The sequence below is a fragment of the Micromys minutus genome (genome assembly GCF_963924665.1).
Source record: "Micromys minutus genome assembly, chromosome: 11".
NCBI lineage: Eukaryota > Metazoa > Chordata > Mammalia > Rodentia > Muridae > Micromys > Micromys minutus.
In genome coordinates, this window is record NC_137980.1 from 27024078 (window position 1) to 27043559 (window position 19482).

Genomic DNA, 19482 nt, shown 5'->3' on the forward strand with positions numbered 1-19482 from the left:
CAGTGGCCTCAGGGGACATGGGGACCCCAGAAGAAATTGAGGTTTACTCTAGGCATGGATAATTCCAGACATTAAAGACTACAAATTAAACTCAAAAGATAAAAGAGCCAGTCGACTGTCCCTTAACCCTGAGAGTAATGAAGGTATTTCTAAAATCAAAGTCCTTACCACAGAAGCAAGGAACAAAGCCCCACAGACACTGGCAACTTCCATAATTCTATTTTATTTATAGTTTTTGTTTGTTTTAGACTTTAAGACAGGATTTCTCTGTGTAACATCTTTCTTTGTTAAACCAGGCTGGCCTTGAACTCAGAGATCCACCTGCCTCTGCCTCCGGAGTGCAGGGCACATAGTTTTTTAAATGCCATTAATGAGGACATGATGTGTGTCTGAAAGGTCAATGGGAGACCCAGGCTATGAAAGAAACAGGCAAACAATCCTCAAAGTCACTTGAAAACAAGATGAAGTTGGAGCTTGAGTTAACCATCAATTTTTAAAAAATTAAAGCAATTTAAAATTAAGTATATTCTCCCGGTGATATGAAGTTTTCTTTCCAGAAAGAAAAAAATGAAAACAAAATTAGAATATTATGGATTCCTCTTTATCAATGCTTTGGTAACTCAAAACTACCAATTAAAAAGAGCCTGTTTGTTAGAAATGTCTGAGTTAGCTAAGGGATGAAAACTAAACTCCACCAAACTGTCAGTTTTCCTAGTCCAAGGGGAACTGGCTGGGTTAGTTTCACAGCGGTTTTCCATACACTAACTTCCAGAGTGAATCAGATACACCTGCACTGAAAGTGAGCGAACGGGGGAGGGGGAGAGGGAGAGGTGCAACTTTACCAAGAGATCCAGACACAACCACCCGAGATGAATGTCACGTGGCGACTGTGGTCTGTCGAGGCCACAAAAACATGTGCACCAAATCAAAATGTAATTACGCCGCACAGCGCCCTCGAGTTGTGTGCTCCGTAAATCGTGTTCTTCAGCCTCTGGCAGCATGGGTTCCCTGAAGGAGGGCTGCAAGAACTGGAAACGTAGGAGCACCTCCTCCAGAGCTTCCTGAACCCGGGCTACAGGAAGTGATCTGTGCCATCGGTTTCACGCTAACTTCCCGGCAACACTTTAAAATGTTCCTTACTGAACCTCCCGCGTTCAACGGCAGGACTCCGAGCCAGTGCTTTTGTTCGGCAAACACAAACAGCTCTCGCTTCAGGCTCAGAGCTTGCTCCTAGACACCAGCAATCCCCGGCTGGGTAACTCTTCGGAGACACAACAAGAACAAGAGCGCCCGGGGAGCTGCAGGGGGAGGGGCTGTGTCAGAGTGTGGCTTAGCGGCGAAGGAAGGGAGCCAACAGGGCCGGATAAAGGGGGACTAAACATCAAGGTCCTTGGGAAGCAGCACTTGCTGCCAAGTGCAGCATGACCAACTGTCGTCCTTGCCTGCTCCCTTCGCTCGAACTTGGATCGTAAACAGCGGCACAACCGGCTTTAACATCCCAGCGAGCTATGTTTGCTTTGATCGTGGACTGCGGGGGGCGGGGCGGGGCGGGGTTCATCTTCACTCTGCCATTCTCTGTTCTGGGAGGGAAAGTGTATACCCCAGCAATGACTTCAATAAAAATGCAACCACACTGTATTTGCATGACTTCTTCCTGTCTCACTAACCAGTTCACAAAGCTGATATATGGGCCCCAGGCATGAAGGACAGCAGGGTTCCACCCTGGCTCTGCCCAGGACCTGACCAATCAGCAGCTCTAGGGGAAGGGAAGCCAAATTGGCGACAAGCACCTTGGTGATTCCGGGGGTTCAACCCAGGAGGGCCCACGCACCCCTATACTCTTCCTTGCCAGAAGCAAACAATACTGAAAGTGCCTCAGACCCCTCGGAAGGACGGTACAGACAAGAGAACCCCAGAACCATCCCACAAGCCACAGAAGAAGAAAGACAGTTCTTGGTAGTTTTTACTTGTGGTCAAACTCTGAGTGTCCTTTTAAAAGATAAAGCCTAATTCCAAAATAAACACAACTTAACTGTCAATAAAAATATGTCTCCCTTTGTTTACTTCTGTCCCTTTGGACAAGATAATGTCACTATTGGGATTTTCCTGTTAATACTTTAAATCTAACCTCAAAGTCCTGCCCTGAGACTCCTGCAGGCATTTAAGCCAGTTAAATAAAAAACAGCTAATAAACCAACACAAGAAAAGAGGCCTTTATCGCAAAACACGGCTTTCAGGACCTGGTGTCCAACAGCTAATGCCATTGGGTTAAGCTTTAACCCTCAGCAGAGAGTGGGGAGAGGAAAGCTTTGCATGAGGAAAGAAGCCGGGACACTCATGTCTGTGGACACCCAAAAGTCAGACAGGATTAAAGCTAACCTTCCTATGTGGTTCCCAAGGACATCAAACACAAAGTTATCAATTATTTTTCTACTGAGTCTAAAACTAAACATTACTCACTTTTTGACTCACAGTGTTTCCCTCACTGCCCTGACACTCTACACAGACCAAACCAGGCTGGCCTGGAACTCAGAGACCAGCCTGCCTCTCTGCCTCCAGAGTGATCAAAGGTGTGCACCAGCATGCCAGGCAAGGATACCATGGGGGGCTACGTGCTGTGATATCTACTGGATGACAATCTGAGGCAAGCCTTGACTCCCATTATAGGGAGTCAAGAAGTAGATTAGCATTTTATTTATTTATTTATTCAGAGAGCAATAAAGTAACGATACCCCAACTCTAGTCAGTTGCTTTGGTTGAATTAGACTTCTGAGCTAATCAGCATTCACCCTTTCTAAGGCTTTTCAGTGATATATCAATTGGAATAAGACAGAAATGTTCTCTCAGCTCCCAGCCATGATGGAGACTTGGTATACTTGAGCATTCATTAAATCTCATTCTCAAGAGCACAGTTCTGCCCAGCTATGGAACAACTCATGCTAAGGCACGGAACCACCTAGATCTCTTAGGAGATCATTTCCATTAATTTTGCCAAACAACGGCCCTGGAAGCCAGCTGACTTTCAGAAAAAAATGACTCATGGCTCCTGTAGTCTTCGTAGTGGAAAGAACTAGACAGTGAGTCAGGAAGCTCTCTGGGCTCCCAGGATGAACTACAAAGTAATTCCTGAAGACTTGTCTGTGCCTCCTTTGTCCCAGGTCCCTAAGTAAAGACACCATGGAGGAGTGTGGGGGCCCCAAAAGGCAGGTGGCCAAATAGGGCACAGATCCTTTCCCCTCTCCAAGTCTCTTCCTTGAACTACACTTTCCCAATAATTCTGTTTAATCACAGTTGCTTTGCATTCTGGGTTTTCTGCCAGGTAGTCAGTAGCTTCTCCAGTGGGCAGTGCAGGCACAAGGTGGGGCCAAACTGGTTTTGTACCAGTTTAAGGACCATACTTTATTCAACAGGAACAGTTTCCCTCACTAGAATAGGAGAACCACTAAAACCCAGCTTCAGATGAGTTTGGAACTGCTTAGGAACAACCTGACTTTACTTCTTTGACTCTGGGGCTTTATTAACACGGACTTGTATCAAATTCCAAGGGAAAACTCTGTGTCTGTATGTATGTGTGTGTGTGTGTGTGTGTGTGTGAGAGAGAGAGAGAGAGAGAGAGAGAGAGAGAGAGAGAGAGAGAGAGCTGGCCAGACCTAGTCTCCCTTTGCAATGTATGGACAATTTTCTGGATCTTTCAGTTCAACTGCCAGATGCAATTTTCTCACAAAGAAGTAAGTTCCACTCTGCAAACCACCCAGACACACCCCCTCCACCCCAGTTTGTAAGGTCTTTCCCTTGTCTTGAACTTGCAGCTGTCTTTTGCCTCTAATTCCCATTTGCTGGGATTACAAGGTCTCTCCTTGAGCCCAACACAAGGCACGTTTTAGAACAGCTTAAGATAGAAGATATAGATTCCATCCTAGGCTCCACAGATGGTTTTGATGGAGGGACTGGGGGAGCTGGAAGTCAGACAGGGGTCTCCTTTTTATTCTAGCGACCCACACTGCTCATCAGACTGGCAGCACTCTACACGGGACAAGGTCCATACACTGAATTTACTACTTAACAGTTGCAGAAGGAGCATCCTCCACACAGATGAGACTCCGGAAACTCTTCTTATGATCTGTAACTGTTTCACGAGGAGGAAATCAAGCTTCTACCAGTTCTCTCAAGGAAGTGTGTTCAGGGTGTGTTATGTTTACAGGTTTCAGAGAAGCCCATGCTGGACTGGTGTAGCACATAGCCTGCGGTTACTAACTCCCAGCTCTGATCCTAATGAACCATGTTTTTTCAAGGGGTAGTAAATAACTGTCTTCAATTACAAAGAAATCTATCCCTATCGTTGTCAAGCAAGGTGGCACATGCCATTGACCCCCAAAAGAGGCAGATAGAACTGTGAGTTTGAGGCTAGCCTGATCTACATATTGAATCCCAGGATCAAAGAATAAAGAGGTAGGAGGAGGAGGAGGCAATATTTCCACCACCAAAGCAAAACTACTACTTTCAAGATTTGGGAGGAGGAGGAGGGTTTATAATCTTAGTTTTAAAGCAGCTACTGAGCCCATAAACACTTAGCACCCTCATTCACAACTGATAGGCGACTACCAGAAGCAACAGCATCCTGCCTTGGACCATGTAGGGAAGTCAATGCAGCAGAGCTCATTTCCATCAGCTGTAAATCAGAACCTGTTTCTCACTTCCACCACTACAAATTCCCACTACAATTCCCACTACAATTCCCATTTGTAAGTTCCCACCTACAAATGTCTACGCACAATGAAACTACTTGGAGTACATTTGGTGGTGGTTTTTCTTTTCCCTAATTGTGTGCATTTTTGCCTGTATGTATGTATGTATCCTAACTGGCTGCATGAAGTCCATGGAGGCCAGAGGGTAGCTGGATCATATGTAACTAGAGTTACAGATGTTTGTGAGCTGCATGTAAGGGCTGGGAACAGAACTCAGTCCTCTTTAAGAGACGGGGAGGGCTTTTAACCACTATGATTAAACAGTGAGCTGGAAATCTAAGTCCAATGAGCCTGACCATCCAAATCAACTGCCATGAGAGCAAATCTTCAGTCCTCTACACGAGGTGCTAGTGGTTTTAGTATCACAAAAAATGCTGCAGTTTCTCTTAGCACTTTTCAAGAAGCTTGGCCTGACTTTGGGGGCTTCCTGAAATCCAAAAATTTCTTGAATCTTTCTCATACATTCAATTCAAATCTCAAAGCTTATCTACTCTGCCACACAGGACACTGTCTTCCCAAGCTTAGACTACACTCAAGGCCAAACTGAAGGGCTGTTTACAACATGGTATATACTCGACACACAGGCTAAGAAAACAACCATGACGGCTTTGTGGCTTTGTTTCTAGTCCCAGAGCATGTGGCCAGGCCAGGCAAAGAACACCAGTGTCTTTGCTGATGCGTTGAACAGCCACACTGATGACTTAGATTAAAGATGATGCACCAGAGCAAACTGAGCAGAGACCACTTTGGGGCTCTTTCTCTAGGGTTTTGCAGCTGCCACAGCAGAGGCAACAGTAAGCAGGAAGTGCTACAATGTAGCAACAGTAAGCAGGAAGTGCCACACTGTAGCAACTACACTGTCCATCTGGGGTCAGACATGTTACACCTGTGTGACCTTGGGCAAGAAACCTATGTGACCTAGTGGCCTTAACTACCAAGTGAAAATAATAAAGCACTTTCTTGTCTATTTGGGTGACTGAAGAGGTAATCCAATTACAGCAGCTTACTGCTGTGTCTATCACATACAGATCCCAATTTATTTTTCATCTCATTTTACCTTTGACATCAGTTTGAGGGCTCGGGAATTGGAACAATAGAACTAAGGTTCAAATCCCCATGTTCTGACTGTTTGAACAATTTTATAGAGGTACCTTAATCTTAGGTTGTTTGCCATGAGATCCTGAGGCAGTGTGATATATAAAGGCACTCTCAGGGTAGTATTTTTAATATACAAGTAAATTACAAAAGACAAAGAAAACAAATAATCTAGAAGAGTCTTTACTAAAATACATCATTGAGACAAAGTAACAACATAATAGTTCGGGGAATGTCTAGACCGTTTCTCTGTGTAACAGCTCTGGCTGGCCGGGAACTCTGTAAACCAGGCTTTCTCCAGAAGGCAAAGAGATCCTCCTGTCTCTGCCTTCTGAGTGCTGCGTTTAAAGGCAAGAGTTCTGGGATTAAAGGCGTGGGCAACCACGTCCGTCTATAATAGCATATTTAATTACTAGCCAAGGAAGAAAACAATTCCTTAATCTCAATCAACTGAGAAACGTGAGATTGAAGACATCTGCAGTAATCCTATTATGAAAATCTACGGGTTCTGTTTGTGCTAAAAGCTTTCATTTAAAAGTTACTTTATAGTTAGCATTTAGCCAAAGTTTATAAAGATGCAATTTCTGTTCCCTCCTCCTTTGTTCGGTTGGGAACCCCTCCCTTCCAACACCCAATAAACTGGAGACATAATTAAGCCAAGTTGAGAGGACTAAACTTGTTTTCAAACGCACTTAGGAAGTTTTCTATTTAGAAAAGTTCCTTCCTAGAATGTTTAATCTCTTAGAAAAATTCAAGTTATATCTACTCAATCTCTAACGTTTACAAATCAACTGCTCTCCACGACCTACAGACCGAAAATTAGTCCAGTACAGTGTCCCAATATGTCAACAAATCACTATCCTGAACCAAGTATTAGACTAAAGAAAGTGCCTTTCCATAATTGTAAACCTATACAGCCACAGTGCCTTCTGGCAAAAGTTTTGAAAAGGTACGACGGCCCCGTTTTCCATTACGACCCACAGCTGTAGAGACCGAAGTAGGATGACACCCAACAGCCTGAATCTTGGGCAATCACAAGTGCGCGGTCAAGTTTTAAGGTTCCTTTCAAAATCTGCAAACCCCGGGAGGAGGCAGGACTCGGTCCTTGCTGTACAGGCGCTCCCCTGACAGCAACTGCGGCTCATTAGCCAGGCTCCCCTTCACCAACCCGGGGCATTCCGGCCTTTGCCGACTCAGCAGATTCACTCTGACTATGCCGTTTTATGAGGAATCGTACATTCTAATAGAGAAAAACAAACAAGCAAGCAAACAAACAAACAAAACCCTTCATTACTCACCAGGCAAATTCTCCCCCACTCTCTCCTAGGCGAATTCTAGTTTCCATAAAGTGCGCTCCCAAATTTCTTCTGAAGACGCCAAGTGGGCAACAAGGAGAGCCGGAGGAGAGCGCACAAGGCACGCCAATTAGAATCCAGGCTCCGGCAGAGCGGAGAAACCAACTTCACTTCTTTGGGGTAGAAGCAGGATCTTTAACCTTAACTTTCCGGGCGGTCCCTTTGCACCCGGTACAGACACAGTTTTCTGCCCGACACTCGGGATGAGATAGCAGGGATCCAGCGGCTTCCTGCGGTCCCCGCCCCCGCCCCGGGCGCCTCCGCACTCCCACCCGCGCCGCCCCTGCCTCGGCTCCCGTGGCCACCACTCCCGGGTCCCAGACGCCGCCCGCGCAAGCCTCACCTGGAGTGGGCTGCCATGGCTCGGCTCACACAGCCTGGCGTCCCAAGTCCATCAGCGCGCTCGCCCCGCGGGCTCCCTCCACCCGCGCCGCGCTCAGCATCGGCCGCAGCCGTCGGCGATACTGCCGGGCAGACACAGCGCTCCGAGCCTCGGCGTCCTCAGCACCGCCTCCGCCCCCCCCCCCGCCCCCCGGAGCCTCGGCTCGCGCCGAGCCTGACGGACATCCGGGCACCGGGGGCCGCCGGGCGAGCCGCACCTCCCCGGAGCCTGGGGACCGGCGCTGCCCGCCGCCCCGGGGCACTATCGGGTCACCAGAGACCAAGGGGTGCGTCGGCGCCGTCCTCCGCGGGGTCCCCACTCCCGGTTCGCCCGCACTTCGAGGGCGATGAGCGCGGCGCTCGGCTCCCCTCGAGGTGCCCGAGCTCGCCGGGACCCCCCCGCGGGCTCCGCGGTGGTACGGCCCGCCTCCTTTTAAGGGCAGCGCGCTCGGCCGCTGCTGCCTCCAGCCCGGCCGGGTGGGAACGAGCCTTGCAGAGACCCCTCGCGCTGGAGCTGGGATGGGGTCCTGCTGCCGCGGGGGTGTGCGGGGTGTGGGAGCAGGGGGATCACCGTCCTCACAGCTGCTGGCCGCCGCCGCGGGGCTTGCCATCGGAAACATCAGGGATCCGCAAGCCACCCTTCAACTTTGCTTTCAGTTTTGAGAGTGCCCAGAAATTAGTGTTTATACAACGACTTCCCTCTTGGGGCAACATGAGGATTACACAGAAGACAGACATTCAGGGAAGTCCCCTAATAATTTAAAAGAATTGCTTCCCTCCCTAAACAAAAACCATGATGCAAACCAACGTAAACGCTCGAAAGTACAATCGAAAATTGCGTCAATTCAGACACAGGAAAGGAACCAAGCTTTGCCTGGGAAGTGGCTAGAACTACGACAGGCAGAAAGGCAGGGAGAAGACTTAACTTGGGCATTCCGGAGCACCAGCCTGCAGCTGAAAGGTGCACCCCGGTTTGACCGAGGACCCACTATATTATATCGCTCATGTAACTGATAGCCCGGTTCCTAAAGACTGCAGGGTTCCTCGCTAACTGCAATGTAAGGTCTCTTGGCTCCTGGGAGTCCCCCTCAGAGGTCAGAACCACTTACATAAGAACACAAGACAATGCCTGTCTTTCACTCCGCTGGCTTTAGCTCTGCAGGAGAATGACTGACGCCTTCGCAGCAATGAAGGCTGTGGTGACGGGTGAGGCTAGTTACCAGCCACTGCTTTCTTCACCATGTACATTAGTAGTTTGGAGAACTCGTGAGCTTTAGGAATGCCCTCGATGAAGTAACTAGTCCTTTGAATCTTGACTCTGAAGTGCGGATCTTTTTTTTTTTTTTTTTTTTTTTTTTAATCTCTGTCTGTCTGTCTGCCTCTCCCCTCCCCTCCTCCTCCTCTTTGAGACAAAACGGAAAGTGCTCAGAAAGGACGGTTCTGAGCTCTCAAGCTCAGTAGTCCTAAAGAAAGTGACTGGAGAGAAACCAGCCAGAACTAGATGTTTTTTTAAGGACCTTGTCTCCCTGAGATAACAATTCACAGGTTTCTGACTTGGGCATCTGGCAAATCTCTCTTCTAGGAAAATAACTTGCAGTGTTGATTGCACAGATAAGGTTGTTACCTTCCAAGCCCTTGGAGAAGCTTGCCACAGGTAGGACAATTTCCCAAACAGTCAGACCACGGGGACCGTGAAAAACTCACAAGATCTGCTTGACTTAAGGAGCAATAGGTTCCAAAGGACAGTATGTGGTGCTACAGAATCACGCCTGAGGTGCTGGAGGGAGGACCCAGCTTCAATTTCTAGCAACCTTGTTGTAGCCCTCAACTGTCTTTAACTCCAGTCCCAAGGGATCAAAAGCCTTCTTCCTCTGTTTTCGGGAATCAGGCACACAGGCGGCATACAGGTATACACGCACATAAAACACCCACACACATGAAAATCAGTAAATAAAAATTCAGAAACCTTCCATGAGTAGGTGAGAGATCCCCTTGAGAGTTTGAGAACAACGCTATAAAAACAACTTTCTGGACGTCGAGGCTCACACCAATAGTTTCAGCTGCCTGGGAGGCTGAGGCAGGAGAATGGAAATTTCTTGGACTACAGAGAGCACAAAATAAACACACAAGGCCAGGTTGTAGTGCTGTAGGCCTTTAGTCCCAGCACTCAGGAGGCAGTTCTAGTTCCAGTAAGGTCGAGGCTTCACAAAGAAAGCCCGTTTTAAACACCAACAAACAGAGACATACAAAATGACTCCTTATATAAATCAGAAAATAGGCATAATTCTATGAAAACGCTAAACCATGCTCTATGATGTCTTTCATTCAAAATCTTTTTTTTGGGGGGGATAGGCTATAAATGTCATTAGTATTAAACTTAGAAGCGAGGTCCACCTGAAGAGAACTAGCATCTCACACCTTTCTTCTGCACACAGTCATAGATACTAAAAATTTAGCAAGATGTGGGTGGCAAATATAGGTTGGGCAAAGTCACTTTTAACCTAGCACTCAGGAGATGAGGCAAAAACATCTTATTTATTTGTTTATTTTCAGGTTGGCTATGGCTTAGCAGATCTTTTCTGGCTACACCACAAAAATAAGTAAACAGATGATTTCACTCTTGTCTCTCAAGAGATAATTTTTGAGACAATTTAAATATAAGACAATGAGAAAAATGCAGCAGTTATCTACCCATGGGGATGGAATGAGTTTTGAATTAGATCTTATAAGAGTCTCTGGGTTCTGTGTACTTTATAATGTAAATCTAAATACTCCAAAATGGAGGTGGATCTCACTAGTTATAGATCTAATCATACTAATCTAATCAGGAGACCCTGCCCCAGGGGATGCTGAGTAAAGAATTACTTAGGAGCCAGATTCAACACTTGCCACCACGTGCTCTAAAATCTCCACGTTCAGGACCCCAGGTCTACTTCAGCAAAAAAAGTAAACAAAGCACTTGTGAGAGGCCTTGAGCACACAGAATTCTTGGCTTCTCTGACAAAGGAAGCCATACCTTGATGAGGCTCGGTTTCTCTGGTATTTATCTCTGGAAGGACCTAAGATCAAGGCTGCTAGAGTCCAGCTGCACAAATGAGACATATCTGCAGTTCCAGCACATGGACAGAGGCAGAGGCAAGCGGATGACTTTGAGGCCAGCCTTCTCTATGTGGCAAGTTCCAAGCCAGCCAAAAACTACATACAAGACTCTATCCTACTTAATTATTGATTCATTAAAAGGTTTAAATGTAGAGTTGTCTTATTATTCAGCAGATGTTCTCTTAATGATAGAAAGCTACCATGGGACAACACAGCACAAATCACCCACACAATAGAAAAGCAACTTTTCATTTTTACATTACTCCCACGGGGCCCAGGATGTTCAAGTTAGTAGAGAGGGCAGATTTTACAAGGTGAGTGGGTAATCATTGTACCTCCTGAATGCCAGCAAAGCCTTTTCATTAGCTCTTTAAATTAATGAGCTTTGAAAGTAACTCTTCTGTTCATGAAATGCTAACAACACACAGTAGATAATTCATCTTCAAGCCCACAGCTTGTGTGTCAGGCAAGCTGTCAAACTGTAGACCTACTGAGATGTATCTTAAATACAATCATCAACTCATCTGAGTTTGTCCAAAAATGAACAATAGATATCATCACTCACTGAGACAAGAGGATCAGCAGTTTAATGCCACACCACACAACATAGCCAATTGGAAGGATCCAAGAGAGAGGAGCAAAGAGAAGAGCAGAGCAGAGAGATAAGGGAAAAGATCGAAGAATGAAGTGGCCATTCCTGGTTGTCAACTTGACTGTATCTGGAATGAACCACAATCCAGAGTTGGAAGGCTTACCTTTGATCCTGCTCTTGAGGCATAGAGGCTGTGAATTTTAGGACACTAAGGCAAGGAGATCTCTGAGCTCAAGGCCATCTGGGACAAAGCAAGTCACAGATCCAGGTGTGGTGGTACACACCTTTAATCTGGGACACACCTTCTGTGGGAGACCTACCTGAGAACATTGGAAGAAGGAAGGCTCTCTTAGCCTGCTTGCTAGACCCTTTGAACTTCCATTCACAGCTGCTGCCAACCATTGTTGTGGAGTTGGACTACAGGATATAAGTCATCAACAAATTCTTTTACTATATAGAGACTGCCCATAAGTTCTGTGACTCTGGAGAACCCTGACTAATACAGAGAAGAAGAGAAGGGGAGAAGAGAGAATGACAGGGAAATCAGAACCATGAGGGAAACACTCCACTGTTTATTTGATAAACACACAGAGAAGACTTATAGATGCATGTATTAAACACTCTAAACACTTGCTTTGTAGACCAGAATGGCCTAGAGCTTACATCAACCTTCTTTCCTCTGGCAAATACCACCATACCCATCATAATCGTTATACAGATAGATATATGGATAGATAATTTTTAATCAGGTTGCTTTATTTACTCTAAAATACTTTGGGACATATATGTAACAATTGTCATATGAGAGTTAGGGACCAGAGTGGCCTGAAAGTCACATAAAAGGTGTCACTTCATCTCAAGGTGTTGTAGTTTAAGAAGTGGTCAAAAATCACTTTGCTGGGGGCTGAAGAGATGGCTCAGTGGTTATGAGCACTAAGTGTTCTTCCAGAGGTCCTGGGTTCAAATCCAAGTAACCACATGGTTGCTCACAACCATCTGTAATGAGATTCGATGCCCTCTTCTAGTGTGTCTGAAGACAGCTACAGTAGACTTATATATAACAAATAAATTAAATTAAATCACTTTGCCAAAAGTAATGTCCAAAGGAAATGTCCCAGAGTCTAGAGAATAAAAGGAAATCAGATATAAGAAAAGGAGGGAAAGGCAGGTGGATGTGGTTAAAGACATCCTCCCTAAAGGCCTGAGCTGCAGCCATTGCTCCCACACCCCTCTTACCATGTGTGAAGGCAAAGTGGGATTTAAGGAAATATATTTCCAGGTCTCTAATTTCCAAATGCCCTCTCCTCCCAACCCCAGGTGCCTTCTCTGTTAGAAACACTACTTGCTAGGTCTTATTTCCTCTCGCCATCTCCTGTGGATAAAGAAAAGCAGTCCTCTAATCCATCCCAAATCAATCTTAAACGGTGCATTGCCAGGATTAGGAACAGGGCCAATTCCAAGGGACTGTTCTCTCCAGAGGGTGAGTAGTTCCAATCCTGGAGCTGAACAGGTATCCATGCAGGGCTCCTTATTAAACACACTCAGGCCGCACAGCCTTTGCCAGCCTTCCCTCCTGGTCTAACAGGCATTCAGGGGGACAGCCAGCTGCTCAGAGTTCCTTTGATAGCAAATGTGATTTCACTGGTTTGGGGATGAGGACTTGTAACTTTGCAACACTTTAAAAGAGGAACTCAAACAAAATCACCATTTTCAGCTGTTCTTTCTGCTTTACTGATCCTTACCTTCCATTTCTGCACTCTTAAAACCTCCTGTTTGGCCCCTCCCCCAACACCTCTGTACTGTGTGTTCTTAGCTCAAAGTTTCATTTCCCCCATTAAATCAACAGCATACAAGGGTGTTTGGGTCATATATATATATATATATATATATATATATATATATATATATATATATATATATATATTTGTGGGTGTGTTTTGTTTTGCTTTGTTTTTAGATAGTGTCTATTATGTAGCGCTCTGGCTAGCCTGAAACGTGATCACTATGTAGACCAGGCTAGCCTCACAGAGATCCACAAGCTTTAGCCTCCCAAAGTGCTGGGATTAAAGGTGTACACAGGCATACCCAGCCTACATACAGTTTTTAAACAAGTTATCCAAGTGAGGTCTATATTGACTTTGACCTCAAGAGTCTTCCTGCCCCAACTTCAGAGAAAACAGACCTGTACCACCTACATGGAAGCTCACCCCTTAATTCCAGAACTCTGGAGACAGGCAGGCAGATGTCTGCATTCAAGGCCAGCCAGGGACACACAGTGAGAGCCACCGTGTCTCGCTAAATCCAATAAAAATATTTATATATTACAAAGGGTATCTCATATAACCCCCCCCTTAGCTCTCTCAAGTTTCTATTAGCATGCTTTAAAACTAAGAAATCAATCCATATGAACTAAACTCCAGATTTCAAATTCCCATTAATTTTCTCTGATGACAACCAACACATATCACATAGGCACGGTACTGGGAGTTCCTTGGTCCTTCCTTTTTCTATGACTTTGACAATATAAGGGAATCTGCAAACTGTTCTGTCTCTTATCAGTGTGTCCATCCCTTAGAGAAGGTTAAGGGCTCAGTGCCATGTTTGAAGTGTGGTAGTATAGCCGGTCCTTAGCACAACCGACTCCATCCATGATGGAAGTGCCCTCCAGGCTGTAAAAATCAGCAGGTAGATAGCAGTGCTGGCCAAAAAGAAAACAAAGACCTAATCGTAATCCTTCAAAACCCATAGCACTGGGGAAGTACTAATGTTGCTTTTTGGCTTTGGTTCCACTTCTGGCTAGCCAGACTTGTTAACTTAAGTATGTCAACCTGGATATAGTCATTGTGCTTTGAAAAAGCCACTCTGAGAAAGGCTTAGCGCTACACTGGGATCCCAAACACTCAGTGTAGTAGCTTATACTGGCTGAAACCCATGTCCGAGTGCATTGTAAATACTGAAAGCCGAGCAGTAGGTAAAACTACCTAGAGTCTTTCTATAAATCCTTCCAGAGAGAAACCTCCACAGAACACTGTGGCAGGCACGCAACAATAGTAGTAGTAATAGTAGTAGTGATAGAAAATTGAAAACGTTGACTCTCTCACCTACTCCCTCAGTCAGAGTCTCTGTCCTGGAAGTGTAAGCAGAAGAGACTGTAAAGCCAAAGGAATTGCCACCAGAGAGAGAGAGAGAGAGAGAGAGAGAGAGAGAGGGAGGGAGGGAGGGAGGGAGGGAGGGAGGGGAGGGAGGGAGGGAGGGAGGGAGGGAGAGGGAGAGGGAGAGGGAGAGAGAGAGAGCTTTGTCATTAAAGTCCACAGAGAAGCGGGTGAGACAGACAGAAGGAAGATGTCCAAGAGACCAGGTGCCAGTCTGAAAGAACTGTCCAAGCCAAGTACGGAACAGTTCCCAACCGCAGAGGTCCGGTGTACTGGATTACAACCAGTTCAGCTTCCCCTGCTTCTCCTTCTGGGTCATTTGATATTTTTGGTTCACCCTCTTACTCTCCCTGCCCCAGCGCCAGAACCAGGCATTTCAGTGAAAACAAAACCTACTTTCCTCTCTTTAAAAGCTATCATAGATCCCATCCTTTCCCCTCCCACACCTAAGATCCAGAATCCGACTTACAGTCTTCATCTGGAGTCCAACTATGGTGTTGGTCACTGAGCGTGCAACTTGGAAAAAGCCTAAAGCTTCTCTACAAAGCCATCCTTGGGAGCTCTTCCAAACAGGTCCCAGGGCAGGAGAGGACACTTGGGAGTTTACCTAAAATAATGCTTAGTGTGAATACATCTGGATGCAGCCAAAAGACAAGCACGGATCACCCCCTCCCCCAACCCTCTTCTTACTGTAGCAGTGTCCTTGGTTTGCAAAGAGCAGTTTCCCCACAGAGGAAACCCACAAGATCGCAACCAAAAGACTAGGAAAGGTTTCCTTCACTTCCTCTCTGCATGAGGCACAGCTCCAGGGGGTTCCTCATCAGCAGAGCGTGAAGAATTTGAATACCACAAAACTTGACATTACCAGGTCATGTGTTTTTTTCTTAACTGTCACTCAGCACTAAACCCTGAAAGAAGACTGGGCTCTCTGTGTTTCTGCAGAGCAGAAACAAGACACCCACAAGAGCAAGTTGGCAGAACACAGGAGATAAAAACTACAGAGGCAGAAAGCAGATGGGGGAAGAGCCAGAGCCAGCAGAGACACCTGCCTCTGCCTGGATAATTACTAAGGGTCTCCAGCTCAACAGGGCTATGGTTGGTCTGAATAGCCTACACCATACCATCCTTTTTTGTGCCTTAGCATCCCTCGAATTAGAGATCCATTGATTCCACCAACCCCCAGACACCTCTTAGGACAAGGAAAGCACAAGGTGGGGGCGGAGATGTATTTGGTGGTTTATCTGTCAATTCGACAGAATCTGAAATCATTTGGGGGGAGATGGACCTCTCTGTACTGGGGTGAGAAGACCGCCCACTGTGGGTGTCACCATTCTCTGACAACTGTATTCCAAAAAGAGCACAATTTGTTTCCTGAGCCTGGATGTGGTGTGACCAGATGCTTCAAGATCCTGCTGCCTTGATTTCCACATCATGATGAACCTTGAGCCAGAAGGAGCCCTTTCTCCCTTAAGATGCTTTTAATCAGAGTATTTGATCACCAACAGGATCACTGAAACTAAACCGGAGTTGATGTGTGGAGTTTGTTTGTTTATACATTAGTTCATAGGGTGCTTAGGACTGAATCCCACATCTCAGTATCTACCACACACTCCCAGCCAGCACACCTCTGCTCTCTGGGGTGGAAAGATAAACGATACTCCAGAGAGTGGATAACAGGCAGAACTCAGCCACGACTGCAGATAGTTCCATGGGAGCTTCATGTGGGGCCCCCAAAATGACTTTGACAAGGTTTGAATCACCCAAGGACTCAGACTGGAGAATTCTTCCCAAAATGTAACAGGAGCCATGGTCACTACCATAGCCTGCCCATGGAGAATTTTGGGCCTATTGGGAGCTGATGTGATATGCGCACATACCAGCAGGCAAGTGTGACTGGCAGCATCATGGAGTTTAATGAGAAGCAAAAATAAATAAATAAATAAATAAATAAATAAATAAATAAATAAATAAACCAACTGTTTCAACGTAAGTGAATGCTTAGTAAAGAACTATCTTCGAAACCCAGGTTCAATGGAGAAACATACACACACACACCAATAATTAAAAAAAAAAAAAAGAGGGGGCTAGAGAGATGGCTCAGCAGTTAAGAGCACTGACTGTTCTTCTGGAGGTCTTGGGTTCAAATCCCAGCAACCACATGGTGGCTCACAACCATCTGTAATAGGATCTGATGCCCTCTTCTGGTGTGTCTGAAGTCAACTTCAGTGTACTCATAAGTATCATACATGTGTGAGCACACACTCAAGTTTGTATATATAGGTTCAGTGCCCTTGGAGGCCAAAGAATGGCCAGGGATTTCCTGCAGCTAATATGAACTGACCAGTGTGGGTGCTAGAAACAAAACTCAGTCCTCTGCAAGAAGTGTGTGCTCTTAGCCACCATACCATACTTCCCTAGCTTTCATATCCTCATCCCAGGCGTGCTGAGGTTCACTGCTGGCTGCAGGTGAGAATCACATGCAGCCACACCCAGGTCAATAACTGCCCCAGGGTGGGAGCTATGAGTCACTTTTTTAAATGTCCTCAGGAGTTTTTAAATGTCCTACCTCTGAGGCTGGAGAGATGATGGCTCAGTGGTTAAGAGCACTGTCTGCTCTGGCAGAGGTCCTGAGTTCAATTCCCAGCAACTACATGGTGACTCACAGCCATCTGTAATAGAATCTGATACCCTCTTCTGGTGTGTTGAAGACAGCTACAGTGTATTCACATACATAAAATACATTTAAAAATCTTAATTAAAAAAAAAAAAAAAAAAACAGTCCTACCTCTAAGCTTTAGAATCTTCATTCTGGGGCATGGACACTGAAAAGAAGTCACCACTCCCTTAGCATCCCCTTAACACTGGCTGCTGGTTTTACAGGTGGTCTTAGGCTCTCTCCAGTCCACCAAATGAGAGCAATGTTCACACAGTTCCCAGGCTCTTCTAGTGTCCATTGCAATCTGAGAAGTGTCGTGTCATAAAACACAGGACATTCTGTAAACTCTCAAAGGTAAGTGACTACCAGGTACTCAGGAGACTGGGGCAGGGGAATCAGAGTTAAAGACCAGCTTGGGCTATAACAGATATAGCAGGATACCTGTCTAAGAGACAGACAGAGACAGATGCACAGAGAAAGAGAGAGACAGAGAGACAGACAGAGACAAGCATAGAGAGAGTGAGAGAGAGAGACAGAGAAACACTAATCAAAGTAATGATTCCAGTTAGGCTAAGACAGTCATCTCTTTCTTAGTTTTCCCCTAACTCCAAACTACTAGAAAAATTTCCTGAAGACACAGGAAAACAAGAAGGGGGTGTGGACTTAAAAATTGAAAGGTAGGAAATATTTCCAAGTCTCTTGGGGGATGCTTTGCCTCGGAAGAAGGGGCATGCATGCAATTCTCAGTACTTCATTGCTTCTGAACTTCTAAGATCTGGCCTCTCACACACAAATGGGATTCCATCAACTCCTGGCATGTTCTGTGATGCCCAATCAGTTCTAAACGTGCTGGGTTTATTTTATAGTAAATGTTTGAAACCAAGCAATTCAAACCCTAATTTAGGACATGAATTTGACATTCTGTTCTTCAAAGTCCAGGTTCTCTTCCAAAGTCAGGAGAGCTTTTGTTGTCTGTCTATACTTTTTTAAAATCTAAACCACAAATATAGTAAGATTAAAACTAAATAAAAACCAACATTTATTAAACCCCTATTATCTTTAAAGCCTTATGCAACACTATGGAAAAATTTTTGTTGGAAATAATTGGGCTAGAGATGGAGAGGAGGGAGGAGTGTCTTTCATGTAAGCACTTACTACCTCAAAAAAAGAACATCTCCATTTTCTACAGAAGGATAGATCAGCCTCATGTAGCCCAGCCTGGCTCTAACTCTCTGTGTTCCAAGGAAGACCTTGCTTCTACCTCCCAAGTACTAGGAAGATTATACAAAGCTCCACCTTCTAGCTAAATTCCAAATGTCTTAAAAATAGAATGATTATAAGGAATAGAAAGTTAATCACTTGGCTTTAGTAAGGGTGCCACTGCTCTTGCAGAGGACCTGTGGTGGCTATTCCTGGTTGTCAACTTGACTTTATCTGGAATGAACTACAATCCAGAGTTTGGAGGGCACACTTATGATCCAGATCTTGAAGCAAAGTGGCCATGAAAAGCGTAGGCCCAGGCAAAGTGGTACACAACTTTAATCCCAGGAGACTAAGGCAAGGAGATCTCTGAGTTCAAGGTTAGCCTGGGACAAAGCAAGTTCCACCTGGGCAACACCTCCTGCTGGAGACCTACAAAAGGACATGTAGGTCTCCCTGCTTGCACTTAATTGCCAGCACATATGTTGGGACCTACTGCAGGGTTCTAGCTCATACAGAATGCCAGCTGAAACAGTTCTCATGGGACTGAGCAACTACCAGATTCCCATTCGCAGCTGCCCATTGCTGAATTAGTTATATCAATCAGTTATAGACTGTAAGTCATAAGAAATTTGCTTAATATATAGAGACTATCCATAAGTTCTGTGACACTAGAGAACCCTGACTAATATGGGACCTGAGTTCCATTCCTATAATGGCTCATAACTTCCTATATAAGAACATACAAACACATAAAACTAATTAAATAATATCCTTTTAAAACAATCTACAGTTTATTGAACTAATTAAATCATTATTAAATAATAATAACAATGATTATTATTCCAAAGCTTATATCCAAAGATCTATTTAAGGAAATACTAGGGCTTGGGTGAGAGGCCTAGTGTTCTAGGGAATATTCAGCATGTCTGAATTACTTCCCCAGCACACAAAAAGGGGGTTGGGGGAGAGGAAGCTTCTCATAATGGAAGTCCCTTGCTAATCCATCTAGAATTTGGTCAAGGTGAACTCACAGCTGGAAACATCCATCCGTTGGTAATAAGCTTGTTAATGCCCTCACAAGGAAAGGACACCTCAAAACTAGGGCTAGCTTCACACTAGAAAATGCTTAACTTATGGGGCTGTCATCACCTGAAAATTTACCCAAGGGTCTATTTCTTCCAGACATGAGGGTGAGCCCTTGATG

General features: G+C 45.3%; 1 protein-coding gene across 2 annotated transcripts in view; it reads right to left on the reverse strand.

Moving 5' to 3' along the window:
- The window catches only part of AFF1 (ALF transcription elongation factor 1), a 145834-nt gene that overhangs the window by 88737 nt on the left and 37615 nt on the right, over window positions 1–19482 (reverse strand). Inside the window, exon 1 of one of the 2 annotated variants that reach the window (XM_080925478.1) lies at window positions 7539–7667. The exons of the other annotated variant lie outside the window; for it this stretch is intronic. Coding sequence (XP_080781604.1) covers window positions 7539–7555 — 17 coding nt within the window. The 5' untranslated portion in view covers window positions 7556–7667. Of the gene's footprint in view, window positions 1–7538; window positions 7668–19482 lie in introns of those variants that run through there. 2 annotated transcript variants of the gene reach the window in all.